The 19,330-nt window shown below is 46.8% G+C and overlaps 1 protein-coding gene across 19 annotated transcripts in view; it reads right to left on the reverse strand.

The window, feature by feature from the left end:
- EIF4G3 (eukaryotic translation initiation factor 4 gamma 3) overlaps nucleotides 1-19,330 on the reverse strand; it is a 149,878-nt gene that overhangs the window by 78,864 nt on the left and 51,684 nt on the right. For 18 of the 19 annotated variants that reach the window (XM_082328961.1, XM_082328964.1, XM_082328958.1 and 15 more), the window contains one exon: nucleotides 1,009-1,104. The exons of the other annotated variant lie outside the window; for it this stretch is intronic. In XM_082328961.1, the coding sequence (XP_082185087.1) occupies nucleotides 1,009-1,104 (96 nt within the window). The remainder of the gene's footprint in view (nucleotides 1-1,008; nucleotides 1,105-19,330) is intronic. 19 annotated transcript variants of the gene reach the window in all.

Below are 19,330 nucleotides of genomic sequence, written 5' to 3' on the forward strand. Positions count from 1 at the left end.
TATATATGTATATACCTGTTATGTGGACAAACAGAAGACTTCTGTCTTGGAGGCTTTCAGTTGCCACGCTTCAGCAGCGTTCATCTTATTCTAAAAAGAGAAGAGTGCTGGGAACGGTGCAGTGGTTTTATAGGTAACCTGAAAGCGTTACGACGCAGATGTGGATTTGCAAGAGGCGCGGGGATCGCTGCTTCCTTGGCTAACTGAGGCTTGAGACATCGTGATGGTAAGCTACCGTGCCTCCAGAAGCTGGGCTAAGCATCTGATGCCCTAGGAGGGTGTCCTAGCATCGTGTGGAGCTGCACTACGAGCAGAGGTTCCCCCAAAAGAGCCTGGTTTGGGAACCAAAGTCCTACAATAGCAGAGCAGTATTACAATACACACACACACAAAAAAAAAAAAAATAAAAAAAATTACGGAGGACATCAAACCTAAAGTTGGATGAAAAAGGGGCTTACCACAAAAAGATCTGGGTACACAGATGCTCTACGTTAAATGGGTGAGCACCTACAGGGTGCTAGGCAGTCAACGGTTAGAACTGATCCAGTGGCACTGATTCAGAAGTAATGCCCAGAGGCCACTGGAGACTGAGTGCTGCTGCAGAGAATCGCTTTCATTTACTGATCTTTGGTCTATCACTTTATGAAATACTTCCTCAAAGAAAAAAAAAAAAAATGAAGAAAAGAGAAGGATTCTGGTAATGAATCTAAATTCTAAAATGAAGTGAACCTGAAAGCAACTATGCTAAAAATAAATCGTGTTATTTGAACGTAGATGAGAATCCCTCCATCGCTTCTTTTCTGATAAGCCACTTTGAAAGGAAAATTATCCTACCAGGACAGTGTCTGAAAAATTCAATCAAGATTTGCCATTTGGAACGTGCTTCCAGTTCAGTAAAACACGCTTTCCAGAGAACCGGCCAAGTGCTATAGACACACACATACAGGCAGAAAAACACACAAACGAGGAAGAAAGAACATAAGATAATGCAAACGTGGGCTCCCTTACCGGTGAGCGGGTCTGAGGCTGGGTGTTCATTGTTTGAGCGGCTTGAGGGTACACCAACGTGGTTGGAGCTGCATTCTGTCCTGAGGGGTAAGGAGCCTGCCAGGGACAAAGAAAAGTAAATAAAAAATGAGCGCATCAAATGATTCATCCCAAAAGATAGGAACTGGACACGTTGTCAGACGGACAGATAAAGACAACACATTTGATTGCGATGGAGAAAACCTTCTCCGTCAAGGACCCAACCAATTTATCAACGCTACCCTAAGCTCCCCAAGTGCCGCAGCAGAAAACATAGCGAAGAGGCAACGTCAACGTAACACCGTGTCGCTGAAACCCTGTGTTGTCCGAACCCCCGGCCACGTACTTTCCAAAAGCCCCCTCTGAACCCGTTTCCAAGGAAAGCTGGAACCGTAGGTATTGCCGATAAATCCTCCAAAATAAGACAAACGACAAGGAACAAGCTCGAATGCATTTAATACAAGCCACTGCTGCTTTAAAGCATTTGCAACACAATGAAACGGCCCAGAATCGTTACAGATGTAAGGCAGGCCATGGGTTGTGTAAATTTTTCATAGTTCCACTGATTTCAATAGGCTATAACAAATTATACCACCAGATGCTCTCCCCCATGTTATTTGCCCAAAGTAACAATAAACTGGAGCTGCAGAGTTATGCCGATTACGCATTTTAACAAGACAGTTAGAAATAACTTTTCAGAGCATCTTTTTCCCTTTTTTTTTTTTGAACAAAAAGCTGTAACTTAACTTTTTTTTTTTTTTTTTTTTTTGGAATAGTTTGTTATTGCAATGGCATAAAACCCAGCCACTAGCCTGCGACAGCCTTCGCTTTCAAGAGGAGTTAGCCCAAACTCTACGTGCGGCCCTGCAGCTCCTGCCCGGCTCCGGCACAAGCCACTTCTCCAGCTCCTCAGCTCTTTGCCTTGTCTCGCCCTTGGGTGCCAGCTCTGGATATCGGCATTGCCGCCGGTAACCACAGGCCCTGCTAACCTCCGGGCTACGTACCATTAGATCTACTCGAATAAATGAGCTCATCGGGTCTTGGGTCTCCTCTGGGAGAAGGCCTCTGGGCTCACTTTACCGATTATGGGAGAGGAAATGCTTAAAAACATTGCAATACCTCTCCGTACACAGATTACGATACATTCACACCGCAAGGCTTGCTGAAGAATCCCTTCTCATCTTTGAATTTCATGGCCCTTGCATTAAAATTCAAGAGCAGGCCTAAGGAATAAAGGGAACCGTTTCAGCCCGTAATGTGGTATTGAGAGAATACCTTTCACCGCACCAGCCCTCAGGCACATTGCAGGGTATCTTTGATTTGAACTGTGCTATATTTCATTTGAATAATTAAGTTTTTAAACAATAAAACTAAGTTATAGTTGGTAGGCCAAACCTGTTCGTATTGAAGAAAGAAAAAAGAAACTTCTAAAACTTTAGCTATCAAGAGAGGTGATCCAGCATAAAGCCCGAAGCTCTGTTTTTGGCAAATAGCTCAAGGAGTCGTGTAGAAACAACACAAAACGTGCTGCTTCTAGAAAGAAACTCAGTCCTGAAGCCTGCAAAACTTCCAAGTCTGGATTAGCAAACTACACCAAGTATAATCAGGCATGCTGTGGCTTTCGAGGGAGAGACAACCGGTCTTTACAAGATGAAGGATGTACGCTTTTAAGGAAAATAAAGCAATTTAAGAAGAGTTTTCCTTACAAAACAAAGTGGGTATGCCATTGGGCAAGGCACGTATTTACTTCTCGCCTCCCAGGCTGAGTCCTACAGCAGAGCCGCAGACCTCACCCGCAGCTCAGCCTCTTCAGCCCTTTCAGTATCAGCAAACGCAGGATGGTTTTGGAGCAAGAACGTGTCTTATTTTGGAAGAGCACCGAGTAGATGTGATCGCTGAAAGACCTCTACGAGCGAGTGCCCCAGCACACGCTGACCACTGTCCCGTGCCTCGCAGAGTGTCTGGCGGACAGCCGGGGTCTCCGTGTTATTCTTTTTATTCTTCTTTTTCAACCCTAGACATAAAATCCCCGCTTAATCTCCTGCTGATCAAAACGTAATACGAGGTAAATGAAATCATCATTCAGAAACAATCCGACCAAGGAATTTTCCCATCTCAGAAAAAAAAAACAACAAAATAAACCAAAACAAAGCAAAACGCAAAACGTGGCAGAGGGGATGAGGGGACTGGGCACAGCCCAGAAACAGTCCCATCCCAAACACCTACTGCTGCAATACCTCCTATTCCTCCTTTGGGACCACACTCAAACTGATCATTAAAGAGCAAAACTTCAACACAAATACACAGGCACTTAAGGACAGCGTTCCTACTACACAAGCTACCTAGGCAGGATGTTCTGTTCTTTTCCACCTGCTTTTCACATTGCTTTTTGGGTCAAAGAGATGATAAAACCGTATGTCTCCAAGTATATCAGTAGATCTTTGCTGTGATTTAGGACGCCAGAGCACGCTTGGTAGAATATTTAGCCGAAGAACGTTGTTCTGTAGTAGTTTATATCAACACGGCAGCAAAGACCCTGGTTCAAGAGCAATTAAATGCGTTAATCGGCTCCTGCCACGGAAGCAGCAAGCCCTGGCAGGTAAGCAGGGCAGGCCTGCCGCTGCCCCTCCTCTCCAGGAGCTCATCTGGGCTAATCCTCTCCAGCCAGTGCTTCCCTCCCTTCTTACCACTGGCAAAACCTCGAATTCATGTTAACAACTAATTTGCAAGAAGCCTTTTAATTTTTTTGAGATGTCAGATGCAGCATCAAATATTTTCCCCTTTTATTTGACAAGTGTGATTCTGCTTGAGCTGTTCGTGTCAATGCTGTATAATAAACAGTATGCACCATATCTCGCAGCAGCAATGACACCGTAGCGATGAGCAACTGCAGCACGGCGTAATCGAACACTAACGAGACGTGGGGAAACTCCAGTATCTTTTCGTCCACGACCTAGAGAAGTTGTCCTGCGTTTGTAGTATCTTGCTGCTGACTTTCTGCATCTGGGATCTCTGCCCAACATGAGATTAAGGCTTCTCCTCTTGGAGGATCAGCGGCTCTCCGTGTCAGTCCACGCACCTCGCAAAGGGTCCTGATGCTACTCTTCGCATCCAGACAGCAGCGAGCACGAAGGGCAGGTGACCGTGGCGGGAAATATTACGTACGCTCACGTCTAAGTGGACCAGTTGACCACCAGCTCCTTGTGCCTCCAGCTCTGCATCTCAAGAGAAGAGGCCTTAACCCAGACGGTTTCAATCGCTGCTCCCATAGCATCTCAGCAAAAAGGGAGGAAAATATCCGCTATTCTCCCCCTTCTTCAGGCTCACGAAACGTGTTTTCTTCAGGCTTAACTTGCACCCAACAGAACCAAGCCTAAGTCAGATATAACGTCCACGCTACCCCCAAAGTCCTTACCCACCTCCAAAACAGCCCGACTTTTCTTTCAATCACCCAAGCAAAAGGAAATTTGAAAGAAAGGAAGCACAGCTATCACGAAGCCTAAAAAACTACGAGTTTTAGCAGAAAGACTAAAGCTGGCATTTTTAAATACAGTGCCAAAGACAGCCACCTCCTTGGTAACAGATGTCATTTCTGACACTAGCAGGGCTGAGAGGCAAATGCAAGACGACGCAATCTAGCGTTACATTTGCTTTAGCATTTAAACCCTATCAGAATAAGCACAGCATTAAGTTATAAATAAAGAAAAAAGCATAGGAAGGCTTAAATAGCAGCCACGGGAGGGTTTCTGCTATTAAGCTGTCATCAAAACAAGGCAATTTTGGACAGCCAGTGCTGTTTCTGACCCAGACGACCGCGCCGGGTGCTAGGTTCACAACTGCAGCCTTGAGGAACGAGTGCAATACAAATCCCACTGAAGATAACAGACATCACCTAAACAAACACGTTTCACAACTATTACACAACAACAAACGCTTCTGCTCGGCATGCTTCAAACCAGATGGAGGTGTGCCTGAACCGGTATTTGTGTTAAAACCATAATGGAGGGGAAAAAAAAGGGAGGGGAAAAAAGTGCTGTATAAATTTCTGCAGGGACTAAGTTCACATATAAGTACATGGTAGCCTAAATAAACTATCAAAACATCGGACAGAATAAATCACAGCACTCCAGTGCTTTTCAGACAAGTCAGCTGATTCAAAGTGTTGCATCTATTCATCCGTCAAAAGGACTTTTTTCTGTGCCAAGCATCTAAATAGGTACACAAAGTAATATAATCATACGCAGTCACGCTGGAAATATGTGGCTTTTATGCACCGTGGCTGAAACGCTGAGGATGAGGTGAGCAAATGAAGAGGTCAGTGAGAAAATGCCCCCAAAATCCCCTAAATAAACTACCAGGGAGAGGAAGGCAGGGAAGCACATATCGCTCCGTATAAAAATTTTGGTTCCGAAGCATCTAAACGCCGGCATCGAAATCTGTGAAGTTCAAGTAATTGCAGCATCCTGAGCTGGAACAGAGCGGGTGGCTGCTGAGCTGCTCCGCTTTTGAGGCAGAGCAATTTGCTTCCCTTAAAGCTTTCATCTTAGTGATTTTTATATTTCAGATGTGGCTATTCACAGGGGGGAGGCGATAATAGTTGTGTGTTTATGTATTCCCGCAACTTGCTGGGGAAAACCCTTTCTGTCCGTTTTCTGTGCAGCTTCCACCTTGGGCTGCTGACTGTGCTATGCAAAAAAAAAAAAAAAAAAAAAAAAAAATCACTACCAACAAAACAAATGAAGAAAGTTATTCTTAGATCAGTTCCCGAGCTGGTTAATAAACACCGAGCCTGCTGCGTAACATGACTCCCTCGGTACTGACTGTACTGGGAATAAACAGGCAAAGTACAGGCATCGGGCTCAGAAAAAGCTGAGTCACGCCGCTCTCTGCCTCCCGCAGCCGGTGGAAATTTTTTTTTGGAACAAAACTCTTAAATCCCCAGGCAGAAAGGTGTCGCTTGCTGAGCTTTCTGCCTTCGGCAGTGCGGGGGGGGTTGGCGCGGGAAGGGGTTAAGCCCTGTCGCCGTTTCTTGAATCCTCCCTTGACTCGGGGAAGGAGTTCGGCTGGGTCTATATTTACTGAAGTTACATACGAGGAGGAGAAATGGTCTTGTAGTTTCAACACATGACCGTGACTCAGGAGCTTGCTGCTCTATTACCATCGCTATCGCTGTGACCTTGGATGAGGAAACCTTCAGACTTCCAGTTACTTCCCAGTAACACCAACGCAGCGACTGCGCTCCTGTCCGGGGTGAGCTGAAACTCCGCCGAACGCCAGCAAAAAGCTTTAATCTCTTTGGGAGGAACACGACAGCGTAAGCAAAACATTTTATAACGATACGACGCAGGCTGGGGCCACAGGCAGCCCTCGGTTATCCCAGAGCATCCCCAAAGGCCATTTTTCGCGTGTGGCTGCAACAGAAAGCAATGCAATTCTTCCGTGTGAATAAAAAATACGATACCTTGCCGTAGTGGTTTATATCTTGTTTGAGCACTCGGGTCGCTACACCCACAAATGGAGAGTACCCAGCTAAAAGCTTACTGAAAGTGCCACGGCGTGGACTTTCAAAAAGATTTTTACCCGTTTTACGTTGAGACGTAAAATACCAAAAACGCGCATCGGATGGAAACAGGATAAAACTGTAGCAAGGCCCACCTCTGCCCCCAAACAACCCCACGCACATTTCTCTGGATGTAAACCTATTTCTGCCTGACAGCGGTCTTTTACCAAGACATTCACTGACCCGGTTAAATGCTAAATATTGAGCAAAGCCACACCAGGGGGGCCTTAGAGTAACACTCAGTGTGCTTCATACTGAGAGGCCCTGTCCCCAGATTTATAAATTATTATTTATACAAGCTCCCGGACACAAAACGCAGCTGCCCCGGAGCAACGTACGGGAGAGAGCACTACAAGAGTCATCGGCGAGATCATCGCACGGGTGTTTCCTTTTTATTTCCATTGCACGGACTCAAGTTTTCCTTCCAGCTGCTGAACTATTTTCCTGAAGGAAAACCACAGCAGGGAAGGCGGGACAGGCCGTGTCGATGCACCGGCGCTTGCGGCCGCTCTTAAGAGCCTCTTAGCAAGCTTTCCCCTGGGTCACCGGCCTGGACAGCGGGAGCGTGGCCTCGGATGCAGGTGAAGAAATCCCCCGCAGCGGCATAAACCATCACTTGGTTCACGAGCGTGAAGGATGGTGCCAGCAAGGACGCGGCTTTTAATTCTGAATCATCGTTTATTTGTTGAGCTGGGTTTGCTCTGCCCTCCCACAGCCTGCAATCGAATCGCTGTACTACCTAAACAACTACAGCTGTGCCGTACCCAATACGCGGAAATCTCTCAGCATTCAGCTCTTAAAAAGGAAGAGGATTATAATTTAAAACCTGTATCTTCATTTCCACCTAATGAACTCACCCATAGGCAAGCGCCCACCAGAACAGCATTTCTTCAGACTGTCCCCTCCTCCAAGCCAGCACATTTATTTTTATTACAGCTTTGGTTTCTGAATGGCCTCGGTTTTACGAAAGGTGCGTAGCGGCACGAACTCACGCTGTCGGTAGAAGCAGCCGTCCCGTCTTCCCCCAAACCCGTGCGGCTTGCTCCCGTTCCTGCGCTCTTTCAGCAGCGGCGCTGGCTTCAAGTGAAAGTGTTTAAAACTTCCAAATTACAGCAAGATTGTTTTTTTTTTTTTTTTAAATCTGATCTGAAAAGCGGTATTATTGCACGGCAGAGATAGCAGCTACAGCCAGAGCACCCGAGAACAGCCCAGAATCTCCCACCTCCGCAGCCTACAAGAGACACTGCAAACAAAAGGCTCATTTTTTCCATTTGGGCGCTGATTTACGAACACAGGCAGCATGGAGTGAAAGGGATGAAGAGGTTCCTGCTCTTCCTCTCTCCCTTGTCGTCCTCCCAGGGGCTGCAGCACCTGCAGCAGAGGTGACTGAACTGGGGACAAAGCAGCTTTTGACCTAAAATTAGGATGTTGGCAACGGACAAAATAAAATACTTCTTAACTAAGTTCCTGAGCTCTCAACGGTGGCATCTCTGGAGATGCCCAGGGCCCAGCCACCTCACTGTGGAGTTAGCAACCTGTGGGAAGAGTTCAGGCAGCAAAGAATTAGATCTTTTAATCCACCTGCGCTCACAAATCGACACCATGAGAAGCCAACAGAGCCACACGAGACCTCCGTCTCCCTCCAGCCCCGGTTTCGCTCAGGGTTACGTTATCGAGCTAGAAACGCCCACCCTTGGTGACAAACGCACAACACCAACATAACACCTCCATCGTTCCAGCAGCCCTCCCGACGGCTGCACGCGCAAGCCACAAAGTCCTGCGGGGAAAGAGAAAAGTGCCAAAACAGCTCACAGAAATCCTGCAGGAGCGAATGGCGCTCGCCACATCAAAAAGCCTTCCCTTGGACCCGTACCAGTCTCACTACAATACCTGGAAACCTGTGCCGCAGCCATCTCAGGTCGGTTCCTGCATCTCAACACAAACATGGCATTACTCAGCTCCAGGATTTTGTTTGAAGAGAGTTGATTTTTATTACTATTTTGGTAACTAGATGATTCAAATCTGCCTTTTCTTTTTTTTTTTTCCCCTGGCGTGCCCTGCAGTCAGCAGAACAGGGTCACGGCAGACTTGGAAGCTGCTGTCTGCGATGACTTGTATAATGTGAATAATTTGAATATGGCAGGAAAAAAATCCGTAGTATCTGTAACGTCTATCTGTAATAACACAGAACCAGCTCATCTGCAAATATTACAAACGATGATGGAGAAGCCTGAATTATTAGATTTATTCATTTCAGGCTTTTCTACACAGTACCCTCTCGAATAATGCATAAAAACATATTCTCACACTACTCCTGCGAACTATCGCAGCTTTACAGCTTTAAAAATGGCACAACAATGATTAAATGAATAAATAAGGCCAATTCCCTTCTAAATGCTCGTAGCTTGGCTTTCGTTATTTACAATTCAACTGCAAATCATCAAACGCACTACCAGATTATTCCGTTTAAACATAAGTCCTCATTCACAGCTACATGTTCAAATACGCAGGCTTTTTGGTATACATCGCATCAAGAATTTCAATTTTTTTTTTTAAGCAGCTCATTTGCAAATTATCCGGCATCACTGAAATCAGCTTGTCCTCATCATAGCAGCTCTGGAAAATAAAAATACACGGCGGTTCTACTCTGCTGACTCTATAAGCCAGTGCTGCTACCCTGTAAGATGCATCAGTAACTTGAAAACACTGTTTTTCTGCCTGTATTGGCATATATTACTTGGAATATTCAAAGCCCCATTAAAATCAATGATGCAAGTACCAGAGCTCTTCTGTGACACTGAACAGGTTACGCAGATTAAAGGTTTCCCCTTGAAAACAGAATTTAACACGATTACAGCGCAAATACCACGCTCCTCACGAAGGGGCTGGGCCGCCGGTACGAAGCCTTTGCACATCGGATTTACGAGGAGGCTTCAAGGTCTGGATTTGGATGGAAGCAAAGAGTAAACAGGATCTGTGGCCGTTTGGTGCGTTTATTTAGATACGTAGGGTTTGTTTTTTTTCCAAAGCCGTTTCCTGAGAACGCCAGCTACTCGCGTAGCTCCAGGTGCCCGGTCCTGCAAAGGCGGCGCGGATTTTAGGGATTCACCACATCGCAGACGAGAAGACGGAGCAGAGAGGAGCCCGCGCTGCCTGCAGCAGCCGGCATCCTCGCTTCTCCTCTCAAGCACATCGATTCCCGCTCCCCCCTTCTTCCATAAGCCCAGCCTTTACGAGAAATCCCTGTGTTGGTAAATATTAAACTCAGCTTTTAAAAGGATAAAAATGTCCTGACCCAGGACGAATTACTTCTCTCACAAATGTGGCTCGACCACTGTTCTCTCTATTCCTCTGCAGCCGTTTGGGGGTATATCATCTGTGTCATCGCTTGCCCTGCTAAATTTTTAACAGCCTTTTTTATGGCTTCGTATGATTTAGCATCACGGATTTGAGCGGGCAAAGGCAGCAAGCTGAACAGGGAAAGAGAGTCCCAGTAACAACCACAGAACTACAGGCGTTTTTCTGCCTTGAACCCAAATAATCAGATTCCCACCGAGGGAAGGCGGCGAAGGAAACGTGGTTTCCTCTGCCCCGGACAAAGACGGTTTGTGCAAAGGGCAAGGCAGACACAAGATACGCACTCCTTTCCTTCCTGCGTAAGACACTGCCGTTACTATTCCTGTAGGGATGTTATGAAGGAGGAGGGTGAAAAGGAAAAGCAAGACAGAAAGCATCCCTGTTTGACGCACCGTCTCCCTGAAGTTCAGGCTTACCCCATGTTTTTAACATAATAATGGCAATTTTTAACATAATAATGGCAATTTTTAACATAATAATCGCAATTTTTAACATAATAATCGCTATACCGCTGAATGCAACTGTCCGTTAACAACGATGCTTCGCGCAAAGGTAAATATAACACAGTTTTGGGGAGGAAAGAACAATCTTTCTGCTTTAAAAAAGAGAAGGCGCTCAAGCTGATAAGCCCATGCCAAATTTCAGACCGCAGTGATGTGGTCAGCTGAGTGAAATATTTAAACAAGCGTAATTTTGAGACATTGGGGTGGACACATGTCCTGCTACTGGCTGTCCTCCTCCCAAAGACATTTATTTATTAAATCCATCAACGCAGAATCTGCCTAGGTTCAACGCTGTTGTTAACGAAGGCACGAGGGCAAGGATAATGCTACAGCAGATTATCATTTCATAACATCTGTAAATACCAGTCTGGATTTACTTGGCTTCTTACAGGGGCTGAAACGTCCCTGCCTCGACTGCAGCTCATGGCTCGCAGCCTGGGGTGGCCTGGGAACGACCATTGCATAATTAAGCGAACCGGTATTTTCCATAATAAAGGTACTCAAAAATATAGAGCATGCGTGTGCCTGCGTGTGATGGGGGGAGAAATTCCAGCGTCTCCGCTGTCGGCAGCAGGCCTGTGAATCTCGGCAGAGACACCCTAGAGTCTACAAAGTGCCTTTCACTTGTCCTATAAAAAATTCATGCCAATTTAACCAGAACACGAACTTTGCGGAGGAATACTTGTGCTCAGGAACACAACCCGCAGTCGGCCGAGACCCCTGCTCCACGCTACCGTCAAAACACCAGCAGCAACTTTGAGCCTTTCCTCCTACTTTCCTCCAAGACCCAACAAAACCTCCCAAAATTTGTCGTCTTCTGTCTGTCTCTAAGGATGTTTCCACTCTTGGAGATACTCAAGAGCCAAGTGGACACGGCCCAGCCTAACCTGCTCTAGCTGACCCTGCTCTGAGCAGGCACTTGGACTTGGTGATCTCCAGGTCTCTTCCAGCCTTACCCTTTTGATGAGTCCATGGCAGCAAGCAGATAAAACCTCCAAGTTTTACTGCCTTACACTGAAGCCCAGAAATGCAACTGCACATAATTTTATGCAAATTCAAACAATTTAAAGCAACTAAATAAATTACTGTTTTTTAACGGCACCATGAGGAAGGGTCTATGGAGAACACAGGCACAGCCCTTCCAGGCTACGAGGAGCCAAAAGTGGAATGACCGCTCCGTAACCATCAAATCCTTTCGTGCTCTTTGTCGTGAGCGGAAAGCAGCACATCGAGACTCCAGCTCGCAGGAGAACCACGCTGGTTTATCGATTTCAAACCTTCGCCCCTCTTGGGTAGGTCCTCCCCGCTGAAGTTATCAACGGCTCCGGCGGTCATCCTTCAGCTCCCCAGCCTGACGCAAAGGCTAACGGGGGACTCCAGTCACTCAAGGGCTCCTTCTCCCCAGTTTTATCTAGCTGCAGGGATATTTTATGCCCTCGACGTTTACAAAATGCAGACCGTGTAAAGATCTGACTTGTGGGCTTTGGTGTTTATTGGGACACATTGCCTTCTGCAACACATTGTGTTTGTTTAAAAACTACATATTTTCTGGAGCGTGCAAAAAAACCATCCATTAAATTGCATGGAACAGAAGGTATTGTTACAGAAGGAATACCAGAATAGAAATTATTAAACGTAAGAAAATGGCAAGTTGCCTTACATTATTTTGCCTTCTTATATGATGAACACAAATGTGGTTCAACAAGTGGTAAAGTCTGAAAAGCATCAAAATAAAGCACAGTCCACGTGGCTGCGAGAACAGAAAACACGCACGGAAAACTCCTGAAGAAAGGGATCTGCAGAATTTTAAAACAACTACAGAGGAGTTTGATTTTCTATTAAAAAGGCTATTTCAATCCAAAAAAAGTTACTGGCAATTTAAAACTGCTTTTGATTCACAACAGTATCGCAAGCCAGAAGAAAACTCTTCCGCTGGATCATGCCTCCAGGATGCGTGTGGCCAAGACACCAACCGCGAGAGCTTTCTTGTTCAAAATAACTCAGTTTACACCAGGGTGGACGGGCCAGGGAAGACTCTGAGCCAGGCCAGGGTTACTCCTGAAAGAAAAAGCTCAAGCAGCAGTAGAAAAAACATATTCTCTTCCCGCACTGGGCACACCGGACCACATGGAGAAGTATTAAACACACCTCTCAAAGCAGTAAGCCACTGCAAAGGGCACCAGCAGCGGCGAGGGGCTGGGTCTGCAGGCAGGCCTAGTCCTAACTAGACTCAGTTTTGGTGCTGCAATCTTTCCTTTGCCCATGCGCATGATAAAATTGTAACCATTTTCCTTTCTTTCCTTTCCTCATCAGGAAAAATAGATTTAAGGCTGCTTCTAGTCCTTCCTAAGTGCACAGATATTAAACCCAATTCATTCATTCCGCCTACATCGCGCCTTTTGAAAGTTAACCGTTTCCAAGGTTAAATGATTCTTCAAGCTGATAGCGTTAATCGGCATTTGAAGCTGCATTACGCCTTCCCCACCACCCCAGGTCTCCCTCTCTGCAGCTCCCACACCCAGCAGCTCTCCCCAAATTAGAGGGCACCCATGAAGCTGAGCATCCCGACGCCAAAGCACCCCGACGCCCAAAAGGCACCGACAGCAGGTGCCGAGACGCAAACGTGCTTTACGTTTCCAGCACAGATTCGCCCAGGTTTAAACTAATGAGGTAAAAAGCACAGCAATGAATCAAAAATAATGAAATACGTTATATGAGCAAATATTCCCAGCATTATTAACCCAAGGAAAAACCTACTAATCCTATTACAAAACAGGGAGTTCAGCTGCACTTCCAGCAGGTCTTTAACACAAAGGCCAAAAGAAGATTACCCTTCTCCTGGATTTATCAGCTATTAAATAACTCGTATTTTCAAATCTCCACCTGCAGTCATATATTCCTGCAAGCTCAGAATTAGTGAGCTGCATTAAAAAAATATATGTTGCGAAGCAGCCTGACCCGGCTGCACAGAAGCACGCGCAAGAAAAGGAGCGAGAAGTGCAAGAGGTCAAATTCCTGACTGCTCAGAAAAAAATGCATTAATGCGTGTTGTCTGGAAGGCAGGTTTCTTGCCCGCAAAGCACCATCTACAAGTTACAGGATTCTGCGTGTTTTTAATCGGCGTGAAATCCGCTATAACGGCACCTGACGTAAACCAAGGGGGTTCCTGCACGGCAAAGCTCTCTGGGTGAAGAGTTCCCTGCGAAGCTCACAGAACCGACTCGCACCAAGGCGTCCACAGAAGATGCTCTCCTGAGACAGAAAATGATGGACACGGTGTTTGCACAAACGAGGCGATGAAATGAGGGAGCCCCTCGCGCGCCAGGGGCTGTGCAAGTTTGTTACGGGACTTCCCCCCCAGCAAAGCGTACGGGCACTCGGATAACGGGGAACAGCGGAATTTGGGGGAAGACGAGGGTAACGTGTCGTTTGCAGGCAACAAACCACAGAAGGCAGCGGCCTTCAAGACGAGGAGCGCCCAGCTTCCGTAACGCTCGCCACGTCCCAGGGCACCTGGCTCACCACGGGGCACGGATGGGCCAGGCTACGATTAAATGATGTTCCTCCCTCCATTCCAATCCGTTAATAAACGTCCCTTTATTAAAAGCAGCTAAAATCTACGTTGGGCTACGAACGCTGGGAGGGAAGTACTGAATAAACATCATGGTTATAACAGGATTCCAGCTCCCTTAGAAAGGATCCAAGATAATAAAAGAGGGGCTTGGGGATTGCCTATAAACACGCCACAGATGGCACACAGACAGGCTTCCTGGCACGGATCCCCAGACCTTAAGGTACCGAGGAATGTCTCGCTGCTATTACAAATGCTAATTTAGCGATGGTGACATTTTTGAGGACCAGAATGAGACCACAAAACTCTTTTCACTTAAGGCAAGAACCAGATTGTAACAAGTTTCAGCTAGTACAATCTGTTTTGGATTTAAATCAGGCACCTAAAAGTCAAGGTCTCTGTACACCAAGATCCTGAGAATTCAGCTCTCTTGCACTTTTGTTTTCTGTGGGTGTATCTCGACACTGTCAGAAATGGATAAGGGATTATTAAACACAGCTGTTAATAACTACAATGACTTCAGAGTAAGGTCTCGAAGATGCCACAGGGTCCTCTGCTAACTGGGTGCTCCGTGGCTTTAGCCTAACAGGCAGCCAGGGGCCCAAAGCGCTGATCTGCTCGGTGCACAGCACGTTCTTAACGAGAGCTAAAGGTTTCCCTGATGACCGAGGAAATTCCTGGTGATTTGTTCCAAGCGTGGTCAGTCGGTGCTTACAAACCGTGGTCCCGGACGACAACAATCCCTCGGCATGCACATCAGAGCCCGCAGTTTTAAAGCCGAGGCAGAGAAAGCCAGGAGTCTTTTCCAAACCATTCCCCTCCTGCGTTGCTTCATCTCGCACGCCAGAACCCACTGCACTTGTTCCTTAGGATCCTTCAAAGCACGAGGAGGGATGAAGTTGTCTTCTCCTGATGCCCTAAGCTTCGCACGCTGCCTCCCGCTCGTGGTACAACCGGAGGAGCCCTCTCCTTCTCTTTCGATCACTCACTGGACCGAGGGAAGCCGCCTTCCACTGCCTCCTTCCAAGCCCCAGTCTGGTTGCTTTGGAAGAGCTCCGCTTTCTCGTTATTCCCATCTTAAGGCACAACTACACCATAAATTACTGTAACGTAAAGCCGGAGCGGGGGGCAGATTTACAGCGTTTCAGCTGCTTTGCGTTAACTGCCTGTGTGAAGGCTCTTTGCCTGCACTGGGCTATCTCACATCCATCATGGGATGAGAGTGCTCAGGCAGGCGGTTACCCCGCGGTAAACTCAAGCCCTACCCGATCTCAGGGTAACTTGCTCCGGTAGTCATGCCCAAGGAGAAACTTCTCTACTCCTTTTTCAATGGCTTCTCCTTTCCTCTGTATGCTGAGAAAGCGAATTGTCTCAAACCAGCCACTTCTGAAGTCTGCCAGCCAAGAGGAGGCAGAGGAGATGTGCCCCTCCTCTCCCAGTCGGTACGAGGGGCCCTTTCACGCATAGAACAACAGAAATATGAAATTTTATGTACGTGGGGCCACATCTGGCCATAACATCACTGCAGCAACATGTGCTGTGCATTCCCCAACGCCGGCGGAGTTCAGCATTCCTGAGAGCAGCAGTATGATTTCAAGGCCCTGGAATTTGGGAAGCAGAAACGCTGTCTCTTGCTGCGGAGACGGAGGCGTGGGACTGTTTCACATCGCTGCCAAGCAATTCTCGTTTTGCTGCAGAAACTAATTCCGAAGGGCAGCAAAGTGCCAGAGGCTGGTCATTATGAAAGACTGGAGGAAGCCGAACAGCAAGCCTTTCTCTTGTTTTGGCTATGTCAAATGGAAAAGGTAGAAGAATAAGTGAAAAAGACACCGAACCACAGCATGGCATGACCATCTGTTTCTGTTTATTTAAATAAAGGAAAGCCAGCTACAAAGGTACAACGTACATTTGCACCTGACTTTTAGTGTCTCCTGTGGGAAGAAACGTCCCACGCATCTCCTGGGCTGTGGTTCCCAAAGCCTCCCTTGCAGACCACCCAACACCATGCCGTCATCTTGTCACGCAGAAGTCTGCAGAGCTTCGAAGCGGTCCAGCCCCCGGTGCCCACAGCTTTTCTAAGGGACAGCAGTTCCTTTCACCACGTTCTAGCATTTTAAGATATTACCTCATCTCCCCTCACCCAGACTCACTGGAACAGGCAGCTTTTAGAGCAGCCAGGACAGCGAGGGGACCACTTGTGGAGCCACCGCGCTTATTAACCCTCCGTTCTCCTTCGCAGCGCGGCTTCTGCAAGATCCCCGCAGGAAGAAACCGGTAAGGGACTCCGAGCCCCGAGAGGAGGGATCCGGAGATGCCTACTAGGTAAAAGCAAGGGACCGACCACTCTGCTGAGCCCCGGACCGACAGTTAGCACTCAGTAATTTGTGACCACACAAGCAAGTAACACATATTCTACCCCTGGCAAAATTATTTTTAGACCTAAATGATATCCGAAGCCCGAAAACATACATAAATATTTTCATTCACTACTGCCTAAACAGCAGTCCCTACCTTGGAAAGACTCAGTTTTATGAGTATTCATTCAGTCATGGCTCTGGTGGAGAAATCAATGATCCCTTAATCAGATTCTAATTCAAATGAAGTGGTCTCTTCCTTACCTTTTTAATTACTCCGTGAAATCCGGAACACACCCCCCCCTCGCCACGCACAAACCCACGCCGCTACATTAGGCACGGCTGGACAAACGCAAAGACAACCTTTGTTCGGTGTTCAGTCATCCACGCAGCGTGGGTTGTTACGATACGGAGCAGTTTGTGAAGTGTTACGTTGCTGTTCAAGAAATCGGTAACAACCCATTCATCAGAATACCACGTCAGCTCTGGTCCCTTTGTCTCAAAAGGGAAACGGCGGGATTTAAGGGGTCCAAGAATCGGACAAAACCAACAATTACAGCATGGAAAAACTTTCAAGTGATGAGAGATTTAAAGGACTTTGTTCGCCTAAAAGAAAACAAATAAATGAAGCAATGATGGAAGTTCACAAAACAACAAGCAGTCTGGAAATCGGAAACTTCCACTCACCTCGTTTCTTAACGCGAGCGCGAGAGGGCGTTCAATGAAACCCATAGGAGAAAAATGATGGATGCAACGAAAAGGGAATACTTTCATCCAACACTCTGCTCAACTGGGGAATTTCTTACCATAATATAATACTGAAACTCAACACCTGACAGGGGTCGAAGTGAGATATACATAAGGATATTCAGAATTCTAGTGGTTTAAAAAAAAAAAACAAAAAACAAACCAAAAACCAACTTAAAGTTTCCCCAAACCTCTAATAGTTCAGGGGTACAGAAAGCCTTCTCTGGGGACACGTTATCCTCTAACTGCGTATGTCAAGAGTCTTGAACCCCTTTCAAGCCTTACTGGTGGAAGTGTCCCAAGCGTGGGCACTTCCATTTAACTCTTCACCTCCAGCTGCAAACGAGAGGGTCAATCGATGGGACACCACCAGAGTGAAAAGACCTGGTCAGAGGCAAGCAGATGCTGTGAATGAACAGAAACCACTATTTCTGCTGCTTTGCTACCGAACCCCAGCTTTGTAGGAATCACTCCCCAGCCCTCACTCCTCTGTAGTCCCAAAAGCGCTCAATCACAGATGCTTCGCCTGGCTCATAGCCTCGGATCTTCCTCTCCCGAAGCGCGCGAGGGCCAGCCCCACGCAGTCAGAGGACAAATATCTTCCTAGAGCCCTGGAGGATCCTCAGCTGACGTGGAGGACGTAAGGTCAAACCGCTCTGACTAGCGGCATCGGCGTGCCACAATCTGACGCTCATTTCCAAGGCGATAAGAGCCAGCAGAAGAGGAAACGAGCGTTTTCCCGGCTGGCTGGCGTGGTGATTTGGCGCAGAGCCCGCTCGCTACGTATGCACTGACTCAACAGGAAAATATTAAGGGAAGAAAAAAAACCTTGATTAGAACATTTTTTCAAAGAGGCTGCCTAGAATGTTCTCTTTCTTCCCCTCTTATCTGCCACATGATTAGCTTCCCTCTGTTGACGAGGTTTACCAGGAATGAATTTCTTGATACACAACACAAGCCAGGCAACATTTTAGGGTTTGCTCTGCAACTGCTACCTTCTCCCTCTGTTACGTGAGGCTCCGTCTTCAAACCAGAGACTTTATTTCCAACAACCGCGCAGCCAGAGTACAGGCAGCGGCTCCGACGCCGCTGACTAATGCCTGCAAGCTACTGACGATCCTGAGCAGATACTTCAGCCTCTCGTTTCCCACCCCGTTTGCACATTTTCCAACATGACCACACGTTTCCAGTTTTCCCACTGCATTTTATCTCGAATGCGCGATATTAAGGTGAAGCGCTCCTTACGTGACCTTAGTTGTTTTCACGCATCTCCTAGTCTAAAAGGTCAGTTGCAGTTTAGTATTTCATCCAAATCAAAGAGGCTGGCAGCAGGACGGGAAAGCTTGCCTTCTCCCAGCGCTGCGATACGCCCCAGGCTCCCACCACCGCCTGGCCGCGCTGCCGTTCCCGGCCCATCCTCGGCTCGTCATCCCGCCTCCCCGCTCAACGTCTTGTTCCGAACGAAACCGCGCTTCCTAACAGCCGACCTACTCACGTCTTCCTACTTTATTCCATTTATTTGAACAAGTATAAATTAAACAAGAGCAAACGACACAGAAGGCTTTCCTCTATCTCGAACCTCAATGCTTTTACTTAGCCCACTTTCCCCAATCCTGTGTCTTTTATCTCCCCTCTTTCCGCGCCCCATTACCCATCTCTTTTGCCCCTTCCTTTTTTAAGATAAGCTTCTCCACTCTCACATCAACCCTGTAGAATATTCATCTAATAGAGACTACAAAAAGACCAATTTATTCCACATATCTGACTAAATGCTATTTCTCCATTCTTATTATAACTCCTATTTATCTCTTCTTCTGTACTTTTTTTGTAATCAGTCCTTTGTCTCGTTCCTTTTATTAGCATTCATTTTTGTCATTCATTTTACTGTCCCACTTCTTAGGAAAATTACAGAATTGCCTGTACAAAACATTTGAAATGGAAAAGCCCTAACAGAGGACATCGGGCACTTTTACGGCGTTTAAAATGGAAGTCAGGCCGTGCCCCAACGCAGCCTAACCCAGCCGCAAAGCGCATTCCTCATCAATGAGTCTTTCCTATAATTTTTCAAGTTGCTTTTAGTTTCTGTTACAGAATCAACCGTGAACTGGTATCTAATAAACTTGACTGCCACCTATACGTCACCGCAAGGTTCGAGCCGCATAAGGATATTCTTCATTAATCAAGTTTTATACGTTGGTCGCAGACAAGACAG

The sequence above is a fragment of the Platalea leucorodia genome (assembly GCF_965183815.1).
Source record: "Platalea leucorodia genome assembly, chromosome: 17".
Classification (NCBI taxonomy): domain Eukaryota; kingdom Metazoa; phylum Chordata; class Aves; order Pelecaniformes; family Threskiornithidae; genus Platalea; species Platalea leucorodia.